Source organism: Motacilla alba, chromosome 20 (assembly GCF_015832195.1).
Source record: "Motacilla alba alba isolate MOTALB_02 chromosome 20, Motacilla_alba_V1.0_pri, whole genome shotgun sequence".
Taxonomy (NCBI): Eukaryota; Metazoa; Chordata; class Aves; order Passeriformes; family Motacillidae; genus Motacilla; species Motacilla alba.
In genome coordinates, this window is record NC_052035.1 from 4,547,170 (window position 1) to 4,567,465 (window position 20,296).

Sequence of the window (20,296 nt, forward strand, 5' to 3'; positions counted from 1 at the left end):
GAATGCAAACTACCAAAAGACAAACTTTAAAGTCAAGCAGAACATGGGGTTTGTGCAACAAGCTGGGCCATGGGAGGGGATTCCTCCCACACACAGCCAACGCTCACAGAACACGTTCATCCTGGTTTTTCATTTAAAGCTTAATTAAACATCCAGATTTCCCTTTGTGAATGAAGGTTGTGCCACCCTGTGTCACTGCAGAGGCCTCAAGGGACATCAGCCAGGGACATGGAGCCTCAGACTGGGAGGGGTCTCCAGCTCCAGCCCAGTAACTCCACAGCCAGCATGGAGTACAACTTCCATGAGATTTTTACTGGAAAGAAAGCAGAGCATCCAAACTCACAGGAAAAACAAAGCAAGTGCAACCTTTTTTACTTCACCTGTAGAGCAATGTCTGTTCCTGGGCCCCAGGACAACCACACCAGCCTGGCAAACTCCACACTACGAGAAGCTCCCTTTTCCAATTAAAAGCTAATTCTTTTTTACTCATCAACTATGCCAGACCTTGGTATTTTTCTGCCCCTTGAGCTTTCTCCATAAACGTTCTGCAATGCAGAACAGCCTGCACTGCCTGGATTTACAGCCTCAGAGAAGCAGTTTGTTCTGTCTCATCCTCCTTTAATTTGGGGGCAGCTCTCAGACAGAGGTGCCAGGCTCACAGCCTGATTTATCCTGCAGCAGACCCTGCCTGCTCAGAGCTCCCAGCTCGTGTCATTTCCAGGAAGGAATTGCAATTCCAGGCGTGGGTTTGTACAGTCACCAGTGCAGGAACAGCCCAGCCCACCAAAGCCCCAGCAGAGAGGGATGGGTTTATGACAATTTTTCTTAAAATAACACCAGAACGGGAGCAGCTAAAGCCAGGCTTTCAGACAAGTGGTCCCAGCTGTCTTTCCAAAGCAAACACTGCAACACCGAGAAACAGAAATAAAAATTACTTCATGGATTTGCTCTGGCCCTGAGCTTGTAAAAATGAAAAATGAGCTGGGTTTCTAAACCTCCCTCATCTCCCAGGATCCAAGGTTTTATTAACAAGTTTGTCAGCAAGGATTTTTTTACTCTATTTCCAGCATAAGCCACAACCTGAAATGAGATTTGTACGGCCCAGCTCTGGTGTTCCACCCTGGGGTGGGCACATCTTTGCTGTGGGCACAGCCCCAGCCAGAGGCAGACCTGCCAGGCTGGCTTTGGCCACGGAAAGCACAGCACAGCTCACCCAAAAGGCTCTTCCCTGTTCTGTCGAGCAGCTCTGCAGTTTTCCCAACACCTTTCCAATTGCAGAGTTAATATGTTGCTAAGATCACCACAGCCTCGGCTGCCTCAAAGCAGGGCAGTGCTACTGTTCCCACACTGCAATAGCTACACGGTGCAACTTTAGCCCCCAGAGGAAGGGCAACAGAAAGGCTCTGCTACATCTCACACTCCTGCTGCTCTTCCTGCAGCCTCCTTCCACCCCTGCAGGGATCCCAAACCTGACTCACAGTGTGGCACCTGCCCATAAAGCAGCCAAAACTTCAGAGCAGCTGATGAAACTTAGAGTGTGGGTGGGAAACATCCCTTCTCCTCCCTGCTGAGAAGCCAACAGGAATTCAACAACTTGCCAGGAGAGCAAAGAGCCCACACAAAAACCAGCACTTTGCTGCCTTCCCCCAGGGCTGTGAGGCAGAGGCAGAGGCCAAGGGATGTGAGCACCATCATTTATTGGAAGAGGGAGCACAGTTGTGGGGAGAGGCCCCTGCTGGAGCCATGGCAGGACAAAGCAGCACCAGAGGGAGCAAGGGGCTCCAGGCACAGGTCACCCCACAGCACCACACCCCTCTCCAGCACAGGGAGACACTCCATCCCCTGGGAAAAGCCAGGAGGGACACTCAAGGCATGCAGGAACCTTCACAAAGGCGTTGCTGAGGTACCAGAGCAGCAGCAGGAATCCAGAGAGGCTGTGAGACTGGTCTCCAGCATCTGCTGCTCCAAGGTGCAACACGGCTGCTGCTTCCACTTTCGCAGAACTCAGGTCTTGCAGAGAGAGGTCTTGCCATCAGCTCTCCAAAACTCCCTTGTTTGCCTTTCCATAATGATCCCAAAGCTTGCATTCCACACACTAGCCAGCAGTTAGCCCAATTTATTACAATGTAGATCTACCGGGGAACTGAAGGGAAAAAAAAATCCACTCCCATATACTAAGGCTTGGCAGAAGATATTTTTTCCTGTGGTTCCCCCTCCACTTATTAAAAAGGTTTAAAAAATAAGATTAGAAAGCAGAACAATCCTTCATGATAAGATTAAGGTCCTTGATGTGTGACTCTGTTTCAATGTGCCCAAAAACTGTCGAGCTTTCTCCTGCATGAAGAGTTGGTCTCGAGTTCCACCACAGGCCACTGCTTTCCAAGCCCTGGTCATCTGCAGAGGGAAGAGAAAGAACATGTACAACACAAGGCCAAGGACACACATCTTGTGACACCGTGTTCTAAAAGACTGCAAAAATAAACAAAACTAACAAAGAAAATAAAACTTCAGAACCCATCTCACACCCAGGAGGAACCTGCCCAGCACCAGTTACTCCTCATAGCTGGGGTGGTAATTGCTGGGGTTTAGGGTCAGCAGTTTCCCAGATGAGTGCTCCATTCAAGACAATCCCTTTCAGGGCTTTCCATTACTTGCCTCAAGACAAAAACCCCAAAGCACAAACCTATTAAAATTCACTGCCCTGAAGATATTCCAGAGTGATAGAAGAAATTCAAGCACAGCTTTGGAGTTTATTGGCAACCAGTTCAACTCCTCCAGGAGCTGCTGGGCCCCGGGTCTGTTTTGATCAAATGCCACCCTCAACAGCAATCTGGTGCCTTCAGTTTCAGCAGGGTCCCACAGCACAAAGGAGGAGCCAAAACCCAGGAGTGCTTCAGTCTCTGCATGCAGAAAGAGCACCCATGAGGTGTTTCTGCACTCCAGGAAAGGCCCTGAGGATCCTCTGGTAAATGCCAGGAGCCAGGCAGTGCCCTGAACTGGAAATATCTGCCACATGCACTGCAGGGAACCAGGGCTCCAGTGTTGGCCACAGCCACAGAGTGGCTTTGGACCCACTGAGGCTCAGCCCAGAGCTGGATCAGCTTCCTTAACAAAAAACTGCCTGCCAGCAGCACCAGAGCAGCACAATAAATCCCCAGAGGCCAGTAGCAACACAGACTGCCCTGCTGGCTGTGGGCAGTGGGATTTCACTGCACACCTGTACTCTGTCACCACACCAGCTGCCTCCCTGTCACCCCCAACGTTTATTTATACAGAGCCATTAGCTCTCAGAGCAACACAACCCTGGTGAGGACAGGAGGAGAAATGGAAGTGTTTAAGAAGGGTTTGTTTTGGGAAGAGGAAGGAATTACTCTGGTTGAAGGGTATTTATTTGTCAGAAGAAAGAGGTTTCACAAGACAGCTCCAATGCAGGGACAGATCTTCCCTCACTGCAGTTTCCTGAGGACAACCTTGCACCTTCCTGGGATGGGAAAACACCATCACAAGAGGCCCCAGTCGCAGTTTAACCCCCCAACAAGGACAGCACATAAGCTACTAGAGACCTCAAGTGACTCAACCCAAGCAAATACCTACAAAATTATGGTCCAAATCCCCATGCCTAAGCTACACTTAGACTTTATCTAAGCCCAGCAAACAGGGATACCCCTCCATGAATGCATCCTGCCTGTGAGTGGTGAAGATTGTAGAGAGATCTGTTTGTGCCCCACAGGGGTTGCTGTGACTCCAGCACAACCCAGTTCCAACTGTGCAGAGCTGAGGAACAGAGCTGCTGTAACAGCACCAACCTCAGCTCTTGGTACAAGGTGCCACACTGCCAGCAGGAGCTCTGTACTGCCATGGGGTCAAGATAAAGCAGGATAAAGCCAGCCTATGCTGCCTAAGGCACACAGCCTTCCTCACTACCCAGAAACACCCTAAAAAACACAGGGGTGGGAAATACCTTCCTGTTTAACCTTTATACAGCACTTCACAGTTGCTCTGCCCTGAAAAGCAAAAAAAGATGAGCTTGCTGCTGTCCACTCAAGGAGTGCCCACCGGAAAAAGAAAGATTTACTTTACTGCCAGAGCAGTCATCCAAATTCCTTTCTGGGTGAGAATTCCCATGAGGAAATCCAGGGCCAAACATGCTGAGCAGGCCACAGCTGTGGCTTTGAGGAACATAAGATGGCACCTCTGGCTCAGCATCTCCCAGCCTTGGTGTAAAGACAACCCTGAAAGTCAGGGATGCCTGTGCAGCATTTCAGAGCTCCATCCCTCACTCCTCAAGGGACAAGGGCTGCACTGCCAGATAAACTCCTGCCTGAGAGAGCAGTGGCTTCTGCAGGGCTTACCGGTGCTGGTGGCCTGAAATGGCTTGGCATTTTCCTGTAGGACATTTTCTCTGGCTGCACTTGCACAAAGGCTCTGTTGAGCAAACCACTGTCATTCTTCCTGCTCGAGGAGGACAGGTTCAGGGATCTTGACAGGAAATTCACAGGCTGCACCAGGAGAAAAAGTGTAAGAAAAAAAGAAATCCAGCCCTTCATCCACATGGGCTGTTCAAAGGCAGCTCCAGGCTGCTACTGCTGCTTTGCAGAGTTTTTTTAGAGCAGAGCCAGCTCTGCCCCTACTCTGAGCACACAACCCCTCACCTGGGCTCTTTTGAAACATACAGTCTTGGGGAGGGCAGGCAGGTTTTGTGTCATGTCTTCATCCACAATATCCAGGGCCAGAGACTTCCGGACCTTCTTGATGGGGCTCCTGCGCAGCTGGGGAGTGTAGGGACACCAGTGTCAGCACAAATCCACCCTGCAAAGTGCCACCCTGGGGGCCCAGGTGCACACCAAGGCCACAGCACCCCAGCTCTGCATGGCACCAGCACCTCAGGAAGAAGACGCGTGCAGCCTTCCCCACCACAGGGCACAGCAGCTTCCAGTGCCCCCCTCCTGGCACCTCGAGCCACCAGTTTAGAGGAGGAGCTTTTAGTAGGAAGGGGAGGCCACCAAGAAACGGAGATTTTTCATGCCATCCCACAGCCTTCTGAGAGCCTAACTTGCCCCAGGTGCTCCAAGTGTGCCAACGAGCCCTGAGCTCAGCATAAACCAGGACACTCCTGGAGGTACTTTAAGCAGGCCTTGACCTCAGGCACTTCTTGCTGATTAAAAGAGAGCAGCCACAGGGCTAAAATCATTTTGGCACCTATAGCAGAACGAATAAAACCAGCCAAAACACTCCTTAAGAGCACAGGGTAGCTTAGCAGCTGGTACTGATGCACATGCAGCTCACCCCTTGTTTCCTCTTCTGTTTCTCAGGCTTCACATCATCCTCTATGATGAGCTCTATGCCAGCTTCACTTCGGAGCACCTCCTTCAAGTCTTCTTCCAGGTGAGGAGTCTGGGGCTGGGGTGGAAAGGCAGAGAGAGCACAAGGCAGTCAAAATTTCTGTGCTGGGCAGGCTCACAAGCATTCCCCTCAAGGGACAATGGGGTCAGGAGAGCCCACAGTGGGAGGACAAACACAAAAACCTATTTGCTTCCCAACTGGAAAAGATATGACAAGTTTTCTGCTAGCCTGATGGGTTTACAGGATCTCCAGGTGCAGGGACTTATCAGCTGAACCCCAGTGTGCCATCAGGAGACCTGTGTGCACACAAGGCCTGGGAGATCCAGCTCCTCAGGGAGCTCTAGGCAGATAATTTCCCTGCTCCTCAAGGTCATCAGTAGCCAAGCAATGCAGCCAGATTCAAGGGCAGCTTTTGGCATTTTTAGCTAGTTTACAGAGGATCTAAAAGTCCTGCAGCTCCTTACAATCAAATGATCACTGTGACAATGTCCCCTCCCCTCTCAGCCTGGCACTGCCCTTTGTTTTGGCACAGATAAGAGTTTGCTCACAGCCCTGCCCCAACCTCCCCCAGTCCTGTGTCTCATTTGCATTCATCAGCCCCACAAGGCACAGCCCAATAATTACCAGAGGTCTAATTGGTCCATATTTCTCCAGGGCGTTTTTGAAAGGCGTGGGAGTGTGAGGTGTGTTGTCCACCACATATGTCTGATCTGGTGTGACAAACCTGGGAGCAGAGCGGGAAAGACAAGGGATCAGACAGGCTGTAACCCACACAGGGCCACCCAGCAGCTGAGCACAACAGAGGTCACTTGGCTGTGCCCCCAGTGAGGACACTCACTCCCTGCAGCTCAGAGAAGAGCTGTTTTGGGGGAGAAAACAGTGATTTAAGGAAATCCCCAGCCTGCCTTGCCCCTCTCTCAGTAATACCATGACAAGTACTGAGAGCTGTGTCTGAACTGGACCAGACTCCTGTGTGGAAAAAGGAGGACTTACGCTAAGTTCTTCTGCAGCAGAGGGGTCTTGTCCCTGTGCAGTGGGGTGGTGACAATCACCTTCTGGCTGCACACAGGCGTGGAGGTCAGGGAAGGGTTCTCCAGTTCTAGTGTATCCTGTTTGCTCCAGAAGTTCAAGAACTGCACAGCACAGGAAAGAAAAATTGAAAACACTCGGTCTCAAGCAACCCAGCATCGCATCACAAGCCATTACTTTTCCCTAAATATGAGGGAAACCCTCAAGTAGAAACAACTATCCCAAACCAGGGTGGGTTACAGACTCACAGCTCTGTACATGGACAGCACACTAAAGTTGCCAGAAGGTGCCTCACACCTATAAAGATTATTCACTTCCCATGAGGGATGAGCTGATACAACTATCAGAGCTACCAGCTACAGAGTGGAAGAGAAGTCTCTCCTTGCACTGGTAATCCCAGCTCCCCCAGCTATTCCAACTCAGGCTGGCAAACATGAGGGAAGTCCACATAACACAAAGCGTACAAGTTAACAGGTCTTGCAGTGAGCTATCTTCAGCTTAAACTATGAGAAAACAACAAGCTGTGTTAGCTCTTCTAGGGTTTTACTTCCCAGCAGTCAGTAAGTGACAGCTCTGCCCCCATAGGGAACAGTGTTTGTACCCAAGAGCCTCTTGGAAGAGCAAAACTGTGTTTGTGGCATTCACTGATGGCTGAAGCTCGGCTTGAGGCAGGGCATGCACTTTTGTCTTCTCAGACTCACTCCAGATATTCCTGCCTTTTACACTCTGCAGAGCTGTACATTATGGGAATTATGGGTCCTGCTCTGATTTCTTCTTTCTGCTGGCCTTTCATTCAAGGTCCAGCTGAACCTGCATTTTGGATTCTCCTGTGGTGCCTCTCCCATGTTTTCTGCTGAAGAAACAGCAGAAATAAAGGCCTGGAAGGCACAGCTGGGGAGGGTCTGGACAAGAGAGCTGCAGTGGGAACTGTGCTGGAGAATGCAGCAGCATTTATTTTGTTTTATAGACACAACTCCACCACTTCCACATGAGACACTCGTGGGTCTGACCACCACAGTGCTCCAAGGTGACATGTGTTGGAGACCACATGTGAGGACACTGTGTGAGTCACAGCAAAGGCTGAAAGATCCTGAGTCCCTTTTGCAACAAAGACTTGTTGCAAAAGAGCATTTTCATAGGCACAGCAGGACAGATCTGCACAAGGTGTTTGCTGCCCAGCCTGTGTGACTGAACTGTAAACAGACAGGGAAAGCAAGTGGGGCAGCAATGCCCTGGGGACAGCAGCAGTGTGCTCTCCATCACACCCTGGTCTGCAGATGGGGCTCCTTCCTCATGCTGTGCCCCCCACACGGGGTAGCTGGGCTTTCTTAAAACTGCAGTCACTCCCAGATGGAGACACAGGCTGCTGCTCCCACAGGAAGGGCAGCGCTAAAGAGAAGCAGTGCCAGAAACCAACTCTGAACCTTCTTTTAGTGCAGGAGCACGCTCCGCACACTGGCACGGCCTCATTCAAGGCAGGAGGAGCACAAAGCTGGCAGAGCTGATGGGTATTATTAGGGCAAGAAGATACCTGAGATGGAGAGAAGGGCAGTGTCTTTACAGGGGTGCCCTTGGGCGTCATGCTGTTGCAGGAGTCCAGGAAGGACATGCTGGTGCTGGTGACATTCTCCGTGACGGGTGAGAGGGATATCTTCCTCTTCTTCTGCCTCTTCAGCACCGAGGGCGGGGTGCCAAAGCTGCCCTCAGCATGGGGGGAGATGGGGATGAGCTCTCCCTTGCTGCTCCTGCTCAGGTCAGAGATGGTGTGTCCGTCCAGGCGGTACTCGGTGACACTGGGCAGCGCCGGGGCCGCCTCGCTGGGCGTTGGTCTGGCCGGGCTGGCACTGCCACTGCTGCTGCCACCGGCCAAGGGCTCCTCGGGCAGGTCAAACTGGGTCAGGTCACACCACCCATCTGGGTCCTGCACACAAGGGAAAGCATCAGCAGCAGCCCAGGGTGGCAGCTGAGCAGACAGAGTGGTGAACTGGGAGCTGAAATAAGTGGGGGTGTGACACGGCACCAAGCTTCGGAAGGAGCCTGGCCAGGGACAGCTCAAGCCCTGCTCTCCTCTGCCACAGGCACAGCTGGAGCCAGAGCAGGGATCTGACCCAGCTGAGAGCTGCTGCCTGTGCACGGGGCATGTTTTTCTATTTATGCAAGGCTGGTTTCCCTGTTTGGTTCACAGCACAGCTGCACAAACAGCTGCACCCCCTCAGAGAGGGGACAAAAGAAAAACAGCCGGGCAGAGGGTTGGGGGCAGGGACTGAAGGAAGGAACTAGCACCCAAGAGCAACCCACAGTCTTGGGCACACCTGTACAGCGGGCTCCGGTGTAACCTGCACAGCTGAAAGCAGATTAAAACTAACCAGACCAGTTCAGAAGTGAGCTGCTTCACAGCTGTACCCCAGCAACACCCAGCACCACACAAGCAGGCCCCAGGGGCCCACAGTGTGCCTGAGGCTGAGCAGCACATCTATCTTGCTATAAAGAGGCAAGGTGACTCCTTCACGCCTCAGGCAGGCTGGGGGCTGCAGAGGAGACTTCCCTCTGATGGCAGCAAAGTGCCCTGTTGATTGTAGCCAGCCTCTCACCCTGGCATGCCTCTGTCACCCAGGGGACCTCAGCACTGCTTGACTGGCTGAAAATAACTAATTTCAGTGAAGCTACCTCCACTGAAAGCAAATGGTGGCAGTTATGCCAGCATGAAGGGGTCTGTCCTGCACAGTACAATGGGCTTGGCTTACTCCCAGTCTGTCCTGTCCCACCCCACCCCAGGACAGGACAGAAAGGACAGCCAGTGAGCATGGGCCTGAATCACTACAAAAAGGAGAGCTGGGCACACTCTGGCTGACAAAGAAGGGCTTGAAATCAAGTTTGCCAGCACTTACAGCCTCCCACACAGGCAGAGCCCATGCACAAAGACATCCAGCTAGGAAAAGCTACAAGGCCACAGCAATACTGGCAGTGCTGGGAAGGTCTAATCCAGCCCTGGAAGAGAGACAGAGGGAGGCCGCAAGGCAATGGCAGACCCAGTCCTCTTCAAGGTGATGATCAAGGGGATCCAGTAAGTTCACTCAAACAAAAAGGGTGAGGATAACACCCTAACAGTAACTGGAGGAACAAGGGTCTGTTACTTACAGATTCAATCATGTCCAGAGCTTCACTGAGGGCAGGGGCACAGGATGGGTACAAATAGCTGGCAGCTTCAACAACCCATTTGTATGGTGATTCCACCAACGAAGTGCCATCCTCGGGCACTGCATCATCTGGGGGCCCCTCCACGTTCTGCTCTGCCACTCCTGCAGCTGGCAGCTCCAAGGGCAGCTCCTGCACACCTGTCACTTCCTCATCACTGACATCTTCTTCCTTTATTTCAGAGATATCCACCGGCCAGCTCGGCAGGACGTTCTTGGCACATACAATGAAGAAAGGCCAGACATCAGCAGAAAGCAAGGGAACAGTGTCAGATGTTGGGGACAGAGAGCACCTGGACACGTTCAGCTTTGCCCACTCTCCTACCAGCCACTGGGTTTGTTTCACATCCCCATTCTCCCTCACTGCTCAGTCCCATACACTGCCTAAGGAGTCCATGCAACATAACGAGCACAGGACTTGAATTCAAGATTTCTCTTAACAGTGTCCAGGAGAAAGTTGTACTTAGGCTGAGCATGTTACACTAGTTCAGTTTCCTATTTACCAGGAGCCTGCCTTCAAAAACTACATGGTGTTTTCATGAAAACAATCACTGGGTGTACTTCCCTGCTTCCTTTTTCAGAGGAACGGAACACAGTATCTCTTCACCCTGCTCCCACACACACACTGTCTGGAGCAGCCTCCTCCTCCCACCAGCAACAGCACAATGAAGCCAAAAGAATATTCAGTGTCTAAGACAGACTTGATGCTGGGATTGGCAAGGTAACAGCTCTAGCAGACTGCTGTCCTCTGCCTGGATAACACACTCAGGCTCCCATAACACCTCTAGCTCCTGGAGGGAGAGATCTGGGCGGCTGGGGAAGGCACAGACTGTCTATGCAGACACCAGGCTGTGGAAAAGGCAGCGAGAGGCAGCAGAAGGGTGGATGAAGAGCTCCAGAATGCATTAGCAGGGCAGGGACTGACCCAGCTGCCTGCTGCCAGTGCAGTACCTGGCTCTCAGCTGTCGCCTGACTTTGCCTCTCCTTGTTATCCACCTCCACGAGCAAGTACAGAGACTTGGACTCCTTGGTTTCATTGAGGAAACCTCCCGTGTCCACCTTCCTCTTGATGGTGGAGTTCCAGTGATTCTTCACAGCATTGTCGGTCCTGCAGAGAGAGCAGAAGGGAACAAACCATCACCTACAGCAGCTTTAAAGCACAGCTAGCAGCTCCACCACACTCCCCAGCCCCAAGAGCCTAACACACAGATCCCCACAGGCCACCCAGCAGGGAAGGCAGCCGTGAGCAAAGGGGTCCTACCTCCCAGGCAGCAGCTTGGCAATCTCTGCCCAACGGTTCCCCAGGACCTTGTGGGCCTCAAATATGATGCGATCCTCCTCCTCTGTCCACGAGGACTTCTTCACCTCAGGGTTCAGGTGGTTGTGCCAGCGTTCCCGGCACTGCTTCCCTAACCGCCCTTTCAGGTGCTTGGCTATCAGGGTCCACTGTTTGGTGCCATATTTTTTAACCAGTTCAATTACCTTTGGAGAGAATGGGAGGGAAAAAGGGAAATGGAAAAAAGGAGGGGAAGGTCAGTGCAGTCATCTCCAGGCTTTGCTCTTCACCTCTCCTGGGACCAGGTAAGGGCAGACAAAGGAAGGCCCCTTTGGAGGACAAGCTGGAGGGAGCCAGCAGGGCTATCAGGTGTTCCAACCCCCATGAGAGCAATGATTCTGCCAAATTTCTGTAGGAGGCTGTTTCCATGCTGACCTTTTGCCACAGGACACCTGTGAATGCAGATGACCCCTGACAGAAGATGGGGTGGAGACTGGCAGGTGCCCAGATGTAGAAACACATTCCCATTCCTGAGCAAGGGCCAAGTCCCACCTGCTCCAAGGCTCCTCTGCCCTCCCTACTTCCAAGGACCTGGCTGTGTGACAACTGTCCCCATCAGCTCTGCACTGGCCTGCTGCTCCCTTTAACAGTGTGGTACACCCAAGACAGACAGGGCTGCAGCTCCATGCCCTGACAGCACCAGAACACACAGGGAGAGATCCAAATTCACTTCAGAACCATCCACTTTGCCTCTTACCCTTCACCCAGGGCTTTGTCACTTCTGCCAGAGCCCCAACACAAATGTTTCTGGGCATTGAATCCATTCTGGGCTCCTAAAATATCTAGGGCACAGTCAGGATGAAACAATCTGTAATGTTCAGCCACCAAAATCCTGGCTGAAGAGTTCTCAGAGGACATTTCTACCCTGGCCAGCTGTGCTGAGCTGAAAGGTGCAGGTAGAAGTGATGCTCATGTAACAGATGTCCCTGCTGCACTCTTTCCTTTCAAGCAGAGAAAAATGGAGCAAAGATGCCAAATTGAGGCCAAGGAGCTGGGCCCAAGCAATGAGGAGAGAGCTGGAGCCTAGCCTGGCCAGGATGGGTAGGCTGGCAGAGTCAGGACAAGGCAAAGGGAAGGAGAAAGCAGGCAACAACTGCTCTGCTGTAAGAACAAGGACAACATCAGGATAAGCTTTCTTAGGGCTTGGCAAAACATAATGGGACCAAAAGGGAAAGAAGCCAGGGAGCAGGAGTGTTACAGAGAATCTGCCACACAAGGATGTTCTGTACCAGAAAACCTTGGTAAAATCTGGATTTCACTCCAACTTTTCTTAAGTACATCAAGATGATGAGTCTGTCTAAGCCAGCCCCTCTCAGCTGACTCTGGATTCAGCAGAGGAACAGGCTCACAGAAGTCATGATTCACCCAGCCAACCTCAGACATCCACTCCAGCCTGCCTACCATGGCACAGGAAATGCCAGTTTTATTTTCTCTTAGATCCAACCTGGCCAGGCCAGGTGGAGACCTGCCAGCAGGCAGATGAATTCATTCCCTTTTCAGCTCTCTCCCTTGGCAGGCTACTGTAGCAGCACTGTGTGCAAGGGGGAAGGTGTTTACCTGGAGAGGCCTAGATCACATCACATCCCGACCATGGCTGCCTGGGCTGCTCAGGGCAGGGCAGAGCTGCTCTCACAGGTACCCACCAGGGAGAACAATCACACACAGTGTACAACACCCGAGGATGGGTCTGACATCTGCACCCTTTCTGCAGACAGAGACAGTCCAACACTCTGATCCTCTCAGCCCTGACTTACCTTTTGATCCTCCTCTTTGGTCCACGGGCCCTTAACCAGGTCTGGATTCAACACTCTCAGCCACCGGTACTGACACTGCTGGTCACTGCGGTTCTGGGAACAGCAATGGGAACAGCCTTATGTTACACCAGGGGCTCCAGAGGCCCAAAAACCTCCCAAACTGACAGCAGCCCCCATACACAAAGGCTGTCCCACAGAACAGCTGCAGAAGCACACAGAGAACACATACGGAGGTCCTGGGCACCAGACACAGGGACAGGAACCTCAATTTCTCACCCCAACTCCAACAGACTCACCCTGGGAAGCCTTCTGTGCAAGAAGGTCTCCCTGCCCTGAAGCAGCCTCATTTCACAGCTTGGAGCTATGAAGTCAGAGCAGAGTCAGAACAGAGCCCTACTGCACAGACACAGGGAACCAGCAACACGAAAACACTGGGATTCCCAGCTGAGCATGGGGTCACTCACAGGAAAGTGGCTGGCCAGGAACTTCCAGTCATTCTGCCCATAATGGCTCACTAACATCTTCAGCTGCTCATCCTGCAAAGGACAAAAACATCCACTTTCAGATACGCTGAGGCAACACACACCACAGGGCTGATGACATGAAAAGAACAAGTTAGATGTTTTGAACTGTCAAGGTTTTGTTGGCATTGTGTGCTCAGGGGAGGAAGGCAGCTCACACCAGTGTTTAGCAGCCCTCCAGTACATGGAGCCGAACTGGAACAGACTGGTTCTGAGCTCTGTACTAAGACAAGCTCATACATTAAGTACAAAACAAGAGCTCAGCTCTGTTCCTCTACAGTCTGGTTCAAACCCTGCAGCCAAGGGCCTCTTTATCCAGCCCCAGAGCACTCCTGACCAGACAGTCTATCTCCCAGCCCAGCCACTGTTTTTTTCTGGCCAAGAAATCTGACTGATTGAAGTGTATCACCACCTGCACAGGGCTCTTCTGTCTTTCAGTGCTACAGGGCTCTACAACATCTATTTTGTGATCCCTGCTATAGCCTGGGCATGCAAACTCCTACAGCTCACAGAATGCCTGTTACAGACATCCTTGTCTGTGAGGTCTGGATAGTTCAATAATGAAATTATTCCCTGCCCAACATGAGCCCCAGGCTTTGATCCCTCCACAAAGGCCACCTTACTTGGTGTTCTGACCCCGCCTGTAGTTTTCACACAGCACAAAACTGATAGTGAAACAGGGAGGAAGGAAGAGAACATCCCAGTTAACTTCAGGCTCTCAGCCAGGATGACTAAGCCATAATCCCAAGTGTTAATGCTCCCTGCTTTTTCTCCAGAAAAATGAGTACATTTCCACTGCACATTTCAGCTGGTTGGAGACCTCAGCCATCATCTGGACTCCTCTGTGCTCACAGGAGTGCTGCAGGCAGTGGTGTTTCACTCAGTACTCACAGGCTTAAGTTAAAATGAAGAGCTCTTGCTCTTCAGGCTACACTTCAAACTCCCCTGAACCTCTGAGCCTCATTCAGGCCTGAGTTCAGTATAAAAGACACAAGGTCCTCTCCAGAATCAAGACAGGAGGAGGTGAGATCGTGGCCACCAGGTGAGGGCTGGGGTGGAGTCACCCAAGCCCAGGGTGCCATGTCAGAGGCACCACCCCAAAGCAACTCTCTCGGCAAATGTCAGGCTCTCACTCACCTCTTCTGGTGTCCACTTGACTTTGCACCTGCCATCCCGCTGCTCCGGCACATCCAAATCGGTGTCCTGGTAATGCGGCTCATCCTGGTCCTCACTGGGGGGGAATAAAGGAAAATTATCATTTCTACTTGATAAAAATGCAGGAGTGGGAGAAACCTCCACCACAGAGAGCAGAGCTCAAGATCTCCCCCTTCCAGCACCGAGCCCCAACCTCACCGACACCCACACACCCCAGACTGAAAGGAGATCCTCAACTTTAGGCGCCAGCTGGCAGGTTTTATTCTGCCAGAGCAGGGGAAAGAGCGTTTCTTTCCATTTCTTTCCACTTCTGTCCCTCGGGGTGGACTTTGCATCGGGGCACCCAGGCACCGCTCAGCAGCTCCCGGATCGCTGGCGCAAAGGGGCGCGGGCAGCGCTGCGGGCAGCGGCCGCAGGGCTCCCGCTCGCCCCCGCTGCCGAGCGGGCAGAGCCGGGGGGGTGTCCGAGCGCGGACACCGCGGGGCCGCCGCCCCGCATCCCGCTGTCCGGCCGGCGAGCGGGAACGAGGCGGCCGGGAGGCGCCTCCCGCGGCTGGGAGCGGGCACGGGGAGCCGCGGCACGGCGGGGCCGGCACTCACCCGCGGGCGCGGCGAGCCATGTCGGGCCGGGCCGGGCCGGGCCGCGCTGAGGGCCGGGCGCGGGTCCGGAGCGGCGGCGCTGGCGGCGCTTTCCTATCTCGCGCCAACGGCGCCCCCCCCGCGCGGGGCCGGGCCGCGCATGCGCGCCGCGCCTCCCGCCCGCACAAAGAGGCGCGCGCGGGAGGGCGCCCGCCCGCCCCGCCCCCGGCACCCTCAGGGAGCCCTCAGCGAGCCGGCACACCGCATCCAGCCCAACATCGACCTGCGACACCCCGCATCCAGCCCCACACCGAGCCGGGACACCCCGCATCCATCCCTAACATCCCGCATCCATCCCTGACATCCCGCATCCATCCCTGACATCCCGCATCCAGCCCCGTACCGAGCCGGGACGCCCCGCATCCAGCACTGACACCGAGTCGGGACGCCCCGCATCCAGCACTGACATCCCGCATCCAGCCCCACACCGAGCCGGGACACCCCGCATCCATCCCCACACCGAGTCGGGACACCCCGCATCCATCCCTGACACCCCGCATGCATCCCCGTACCGAGCCGGGACACCCCGCATCCATCCCCGTACCGAGCCGGGACACCCCGCATCCACCAGGGACCCCCGCATCCACCCCCGCCACCAACCAGGGACACCCCACATCCAGCCTCCCACACACCTAGGCGTGTCCTGCGGGATCCCCGCATCCAGCCTCAGGACCCCCGCACCGAACTGGGGCTGCCGAGACTCCCCACATCCAACACAGCGCCTGATCCTGGACCCCCCATCCACCCCTACACCGACCCCGCACTGATCCGAGACCCACGCATCCATCCCGCATCGATGCGGGCCCCCGCCGGGAACCTCCTCATCCACGACCCTCCCCATCCAGCCCAGCACTGACCCCAGGATCTCTCCACATCTGCCCCTGTACCGACCCCAAACCACTGGGATCCCCCACGCTGACCCAGGACACTCCCTCGCCCACCCCTGCACTGACCCACGACTACATGTTTCCATCCTCCACACCTCTGCATCCACCTCCCCATGGACCCGGGACTCCCAGGACCCCCACACCCTCCTGAAACCACTGGGACCCCCCCCGCACGCCAACCCAGGATGCCCTCCATTTACGCCTCCCGACCTGGGACCCCCCCATTTCCACCCCCACGCTGACCTGAGCTCCCCCCAGCTGCAGCAGCCTCCGACAGAGGACAGGAACATCACACACGTTACAGAACAACAGAATATTCCAGGCTGCAAGAGACCCCCAAAGATCATCTAAGTCCAACTCCTGGCCCTGCCCAGGACAGCCATGACAATCCAACCCTGTGTCTGAGAGTATTGCCTAAATATTCCAATATATACTGTCTATATCATCAGTGCAAGATCTGTACACGTGGATATTCCTAACCAACAGCTCACAAAACACAAGGCAAGACTGAAAGTGTCACCTTACTAGGTCCCACTGACAGAACAAACACAAGCCAGCCCTCACAGACCTCAGAGTACCTCCCTCAGTCAACCATGGCCCACCCTCACTGCCCCTATGCTTAATAAACGGCAAACAGAAGCTCCTCCCACTCCCAAACTAGCTTAATTAGGAAATCAGCCTGTTAATTGATTACCAGAACTATAAAAGTGCTGTAAGTAACACTAGTAGAAAAGGGTTGAGAACATCAAAGGGTCTTCATAGGAGCTGAAGGTACTATTTATTCTGTTTTCTTCCTTCCTTCCTTTCTTTATGCTAAGAAAAACAGGGTTTGGTCTCTTAAAGAAGACTTTTCTTCTAGACTGACTATACAGCCCCATTACAGTGAATTCAGGAGCTATTTATTGCTTTTAATATGCATTCAGAGCAAAGCTGGGTTTGGAGTATAGCCATGCCCTTCTCTGGCCTATCCAGTCCCTCAGGAAGGAGCTGGAAGTCAGCTCCTGGCTGAGCTGGAGGTGAGGGTTATCCTGCATAGGACTAAAAGTAAGATGAGAGCTGCCTCTCAGCCTCTCCCATCCTAGCCAGGCCTGGTTTTGGTGCCTCCTTCTCAAAGGGACTCAATTCTAGCTGGGGTGAGGATAAAATGCCTCTATCTCCTGTACAAAGCAAAGAGTAGTGATATACAGGCTGAGGTGAAATACAGCTTCAGGGAGATTCCACTATGACCTCTGAGCAACTAAGAGGCTGTGGTGCTGTCTTGCCCTAAAAGAGAGGGATAGGCTGTATGGCCTCCTACATGTCCCAGATCCTGCTCAGCTCCTTGCAAGACTGAGACAGGATTTTGCCAACAGTGGTCCTGCTACTGTAAGTCTGTAATCCATTGGGGAATAGCAGTGTACAGTAACAGGTTTATCCTGACAGGGTCATCCTGATCTCTCTCTATAAGCCAGAGAGCTGCTGGATTCTGCACCATGCTGTCCACCCAGAGGCACAGTACCAGCATTCTGACCAGAAAGGAAATCCTGGAAAATGGGTTCTTGGCCAGCTCCTCCAGCCACAGCTGTTCTTCTCCTGTTGTGAGCTATTACAAGGACTCCAGCAATGCTTCCAAACACGACACCTGGGAGCTTCTCGTGGAATCGGACAACACAGCAAGTGGCAGCTCTCTGTGTGCTGTCAAGCAGGTGGAGTCTCTGAGCAGCTGTGTGAAGACTGAGCTGCACAGCCTGACCCAGAACACTTCTGACCTCAGTCTTGTCTGCTTCTGCCAGGCCACCTTTGAGCTGTCTGGTTTGTCCTGTGAGCACCCCAGCAGAGATGGCTGCCTGATGCATGTGGCATCACAGAACACCTCGACACCTTGCAAGAAAGACAAGCACTCCAAACCCCTGGAGAGCCTGCTTTTTAAGAGCTCTGAGCTGGCTGGAGACATCTCAGCCCTTGGGAAAGTGCCAGCACCCAGGTGGGACGTCTCAGCAATAAAATCCTTTATGGATACCAACACGTCCCTCGATGTCAGCACTGAGGAGTTACGCTTACTGGGATGCTCCAAACCAGACACATCATCCATGGAGACCCCTGTGGTGATTCCTCTGGCTTGGCCTGGTGCCTTCAAGAAGCACCCCACGCTGATCCACAGGACTGCCACCCAGGAGAGCCAGCCGAGTGACCCTGACGCTGTCCCTGTGTTTCTGCAGCAGGCTCTGTGATGCTGCTGCCCCGGCTCTAGCTGGAGCTGCTCGGTGCCTGCCCCCTCCTGCGAGGAGCAGGAATCCACTCTGCAGCACGGGAGATGGAGCCAGCGGCTTGGGTGGTGATGGCAGCAGCTGGTGACAAGCTAAGTCTGCCCGCCTGGGGTGGCCGAGTCGGCACTGGTGGTGGGGAGTGTTTGGGCTGGTGATGGCACCCCCAAGAGCCGCAGCCTTGCTGGCTCCTCCTCCTCCTCCCCGATCCCTCTGTTTTGTATTAGCACAATAAAGATACAAATGTTTCTCTGCTGGTGGTCTCTGACTCTCGCTGCCCTCCCGGCCTGAAGCGGAGCTCCCTGAACACCCTGGGCTGGTGCAGCCCCCTCCGAGCTGGCCGTGCCCGGGCCCCCGCCCCGCCCGCCCCCGTTACCTGGCAGAGGGGTCGGGGCGGGTCCCGGCGGCGAAGGGGCTGCGGGACGCGGCTGCAGCCCCGGGGCCAGGGCTGCGGGACGCGGCTGCAGCCCCGGGGCCATGGCTGCGGGGCCGGCGCTGGCCGCCGGGAGCGCGGGCGGGGACGCGCCCGGGGCTGCGGATCCCTCTCCTGGCGCGCCGGGAAAGCACAGCCTGGCAGCGCGGAGCGGCACCCGGGCACCCCTGGCCTGGCACCAGCCTGCCCCACTGCCCGTCCTGGCCGCGGGAATCCTGCACCTGCTACCGCGCACGGACGATTTCCTCTGTCCCATCCAACCCCTGCTCCGAGGGAAGGAGCCCAAGCTATCGACGACATCCGTTAGAGATTTTCACACTCTCCTGTTAGCTCTCACCCCATTCACACAATCCTGATGTTCCTCCCCTGTCTCTGCTTACAGCAAAGAACGGGAGGAGGAACTTGTTAAAACCACTTCTCAGGGCATTTATGGTTTGCTGAATAACCAATGTACTGTCCCCCTCTTCTTTTAGGGGTGGATTAAGGGGTAATGAGTTATGCTGCATGAGAGGACAGAGACAAAAAGGGAAAGCATCAAGAGTTGCTTGTAACCAACTTTTATGAATCGGAGCGATAATTTCATTAATATATAAACTCCCTCACTAGCTACGTGCCCAACATGCCCCCCTGCCCTCACCTCACCTCTTGAAAGCACTCACCTCCTTGTACTCCTTCGAAATTCTGTCAGTCAGCCATAAATTTTACATGTATCACACTCCCCTGACTAAACTGTTTCTAGTTACAAAGTAAGTTTAAATACTTCCAGAGGGCCGAAGGGACAGCTTTGAAAGAGAGGTATGAGCTACATGTATTTCACACTAGTACAAAAAATCAATTCAGTAAGGGAAGAAATCTGTTCTTCAGCTGCCAGAGAGGCCTCAGAGACACCCGGAAAACAGGGAGCTGCTTGTATCCCCTGGCTGCTCACATGGCTTTTTTTAAACCATGTTACAACATCAGGAACAGGTGACAAAACAACTTGAAACAGGGCTGGGTTGAACAGAAAGTTATTTACAGTTTGAAGTATAAACACCTCAGAAGAGTACAAACCAGAGCTAAAATTAGCAAGAGGAGCACTCAGGGGTTGGTTCAGCTGCAGACTGTGCTGGCTGATTGCTACTGATACTGCACAGAAGAGATTAAGCCTGTTGTGTAAATCTGGAGCTGGAATGTACAAAGTGCTCTGGGTGACACTGCCTTAAAGGAAAACAGAGGAATAAATTAAAAATTTCCAACATGCTGCTGTAAAAAGGGAATGGCTGCAGTGGAAGAAGGGATACAACCACTTCTGCTAACATTTTATTAGCACATCTCAACTGGGCAGGAGCTTTGGGGCAGCTCCTTTAGAAAAACCTGTGCCAAGATGCTATGTGCAGCATGAAGAAATGTAAAATAAAAGATATTTTGGGGGGATAAAAAGATGAACAGATTTTTTTGCAAAAAGCAGCTCTGATTTTAAAAACCATGGCAGAGCAAGGTAAAGCACAGAAATCATGGAAGGCCTGAGTGGTGGGAGAATTTAACAATTTGAGTGTCAGACTGACAGCCAAAAAAGGCTTTGTAATGCAATTTCACCATGCTAATATAAAAAAAATGCCCTTGCAATAGAGGTGTGGTGTTGATGATGATGACAAATCTTTTCTTCTCACCACTGATCTCCTTGACTCTATTTTTGCTGTGCATTGAGCTTCAACATTTCACGGTCAATGAATTTAACCTGGATTTCCACTCCCGTGCATCACTGAACTCACTACCTCAGGGAG

The 20,296-nt window shown here is 53.2% G+C and overlaps 1 protein-coding gene across 3 annotated transcripts; it reads right to left on the reverse strand.

Annotated features, from left to right (window-relative positions):
* Positions 1-1,691: 1,691 nt before the first annotated feature.
* MYBL2 (MYB proto-oncogene like 2) lies at positions 1,692-18,569 on the reverse strand. 3 transcript variants are annotated; one of them, XM_038158815.1, is made up of 14 exons: positions 18,477-18,569; positions 14,315-14,408; positions 13,121-13,192; positions 12,657-12,749; positions 10,828-11,048; positions 10,518-10,674; positions 9,511-9,780; positions 7,904-8,293; positions 6,337-6,476; positions 5,968-6,067; positions 5,287-5,400; positions 4,653-4,769; positions 4,353-4,499; positions 1,692-2,394 (listed from the first exon to the last, which is right to left on the reverse strand). In XM_038158815.1, the coding sequence occupies exons 3-14, from the start codon at positions 13,175-13,177 to the stop codon at positions 2,266-2,268; spliced, it is 1,935 nt and encodes a 644-aa protein (XP_038014743.1). In that variant the 5' UTR covers positions 13,178-13,192; positions 14,315-14,408; positions 18,477-18,569; the 3' UTR covers positions 1,692-2,265. The 3 variants fall into 3 exon arrangements, with proteins under 3 accessions (XP_038014743.1, XP_038014741.1, XP_038014742.1); XM_038158813.1 differs by lacking the exon at positions 18,477-18,569 and adding an exon at positions 16,101-16,234; XM_038158814.1 differs by lacking the exon at positions 18,477-18,569 and adding an exon at positions 14,932-15,120 and having other exon boundaries at positions 2,097-2,394.
* Positions 18,570-20,296: the final 1,727 nt, after the last annotated feature.

Excerpts from the sequence above, each read along its gene's own strand:
- MYBL2 (XM_038158813.1), bottom strand. The coding sequence starts at position 16,204 with ATGATCTTTGGGGGTCTCTTGCAGCCTGGAATATTCTGTTGTTCTGTA. Across the intron at positions 5,401-5,967 it reads ATGGACCAATTAGACCTCTG|CCCCAGACTCCTCACCTGGA; the intron begins GTAATTATTGGG and ends TTTCCACCCCAG. Across the intron at positions 4,770-5,286 it reads AACAGAAGAGGAAACAAGGG|CTGCGCAGGAGCCCCATCAA; the intron begins GTGAGCTGCATG and ends TACACTCCCCAG.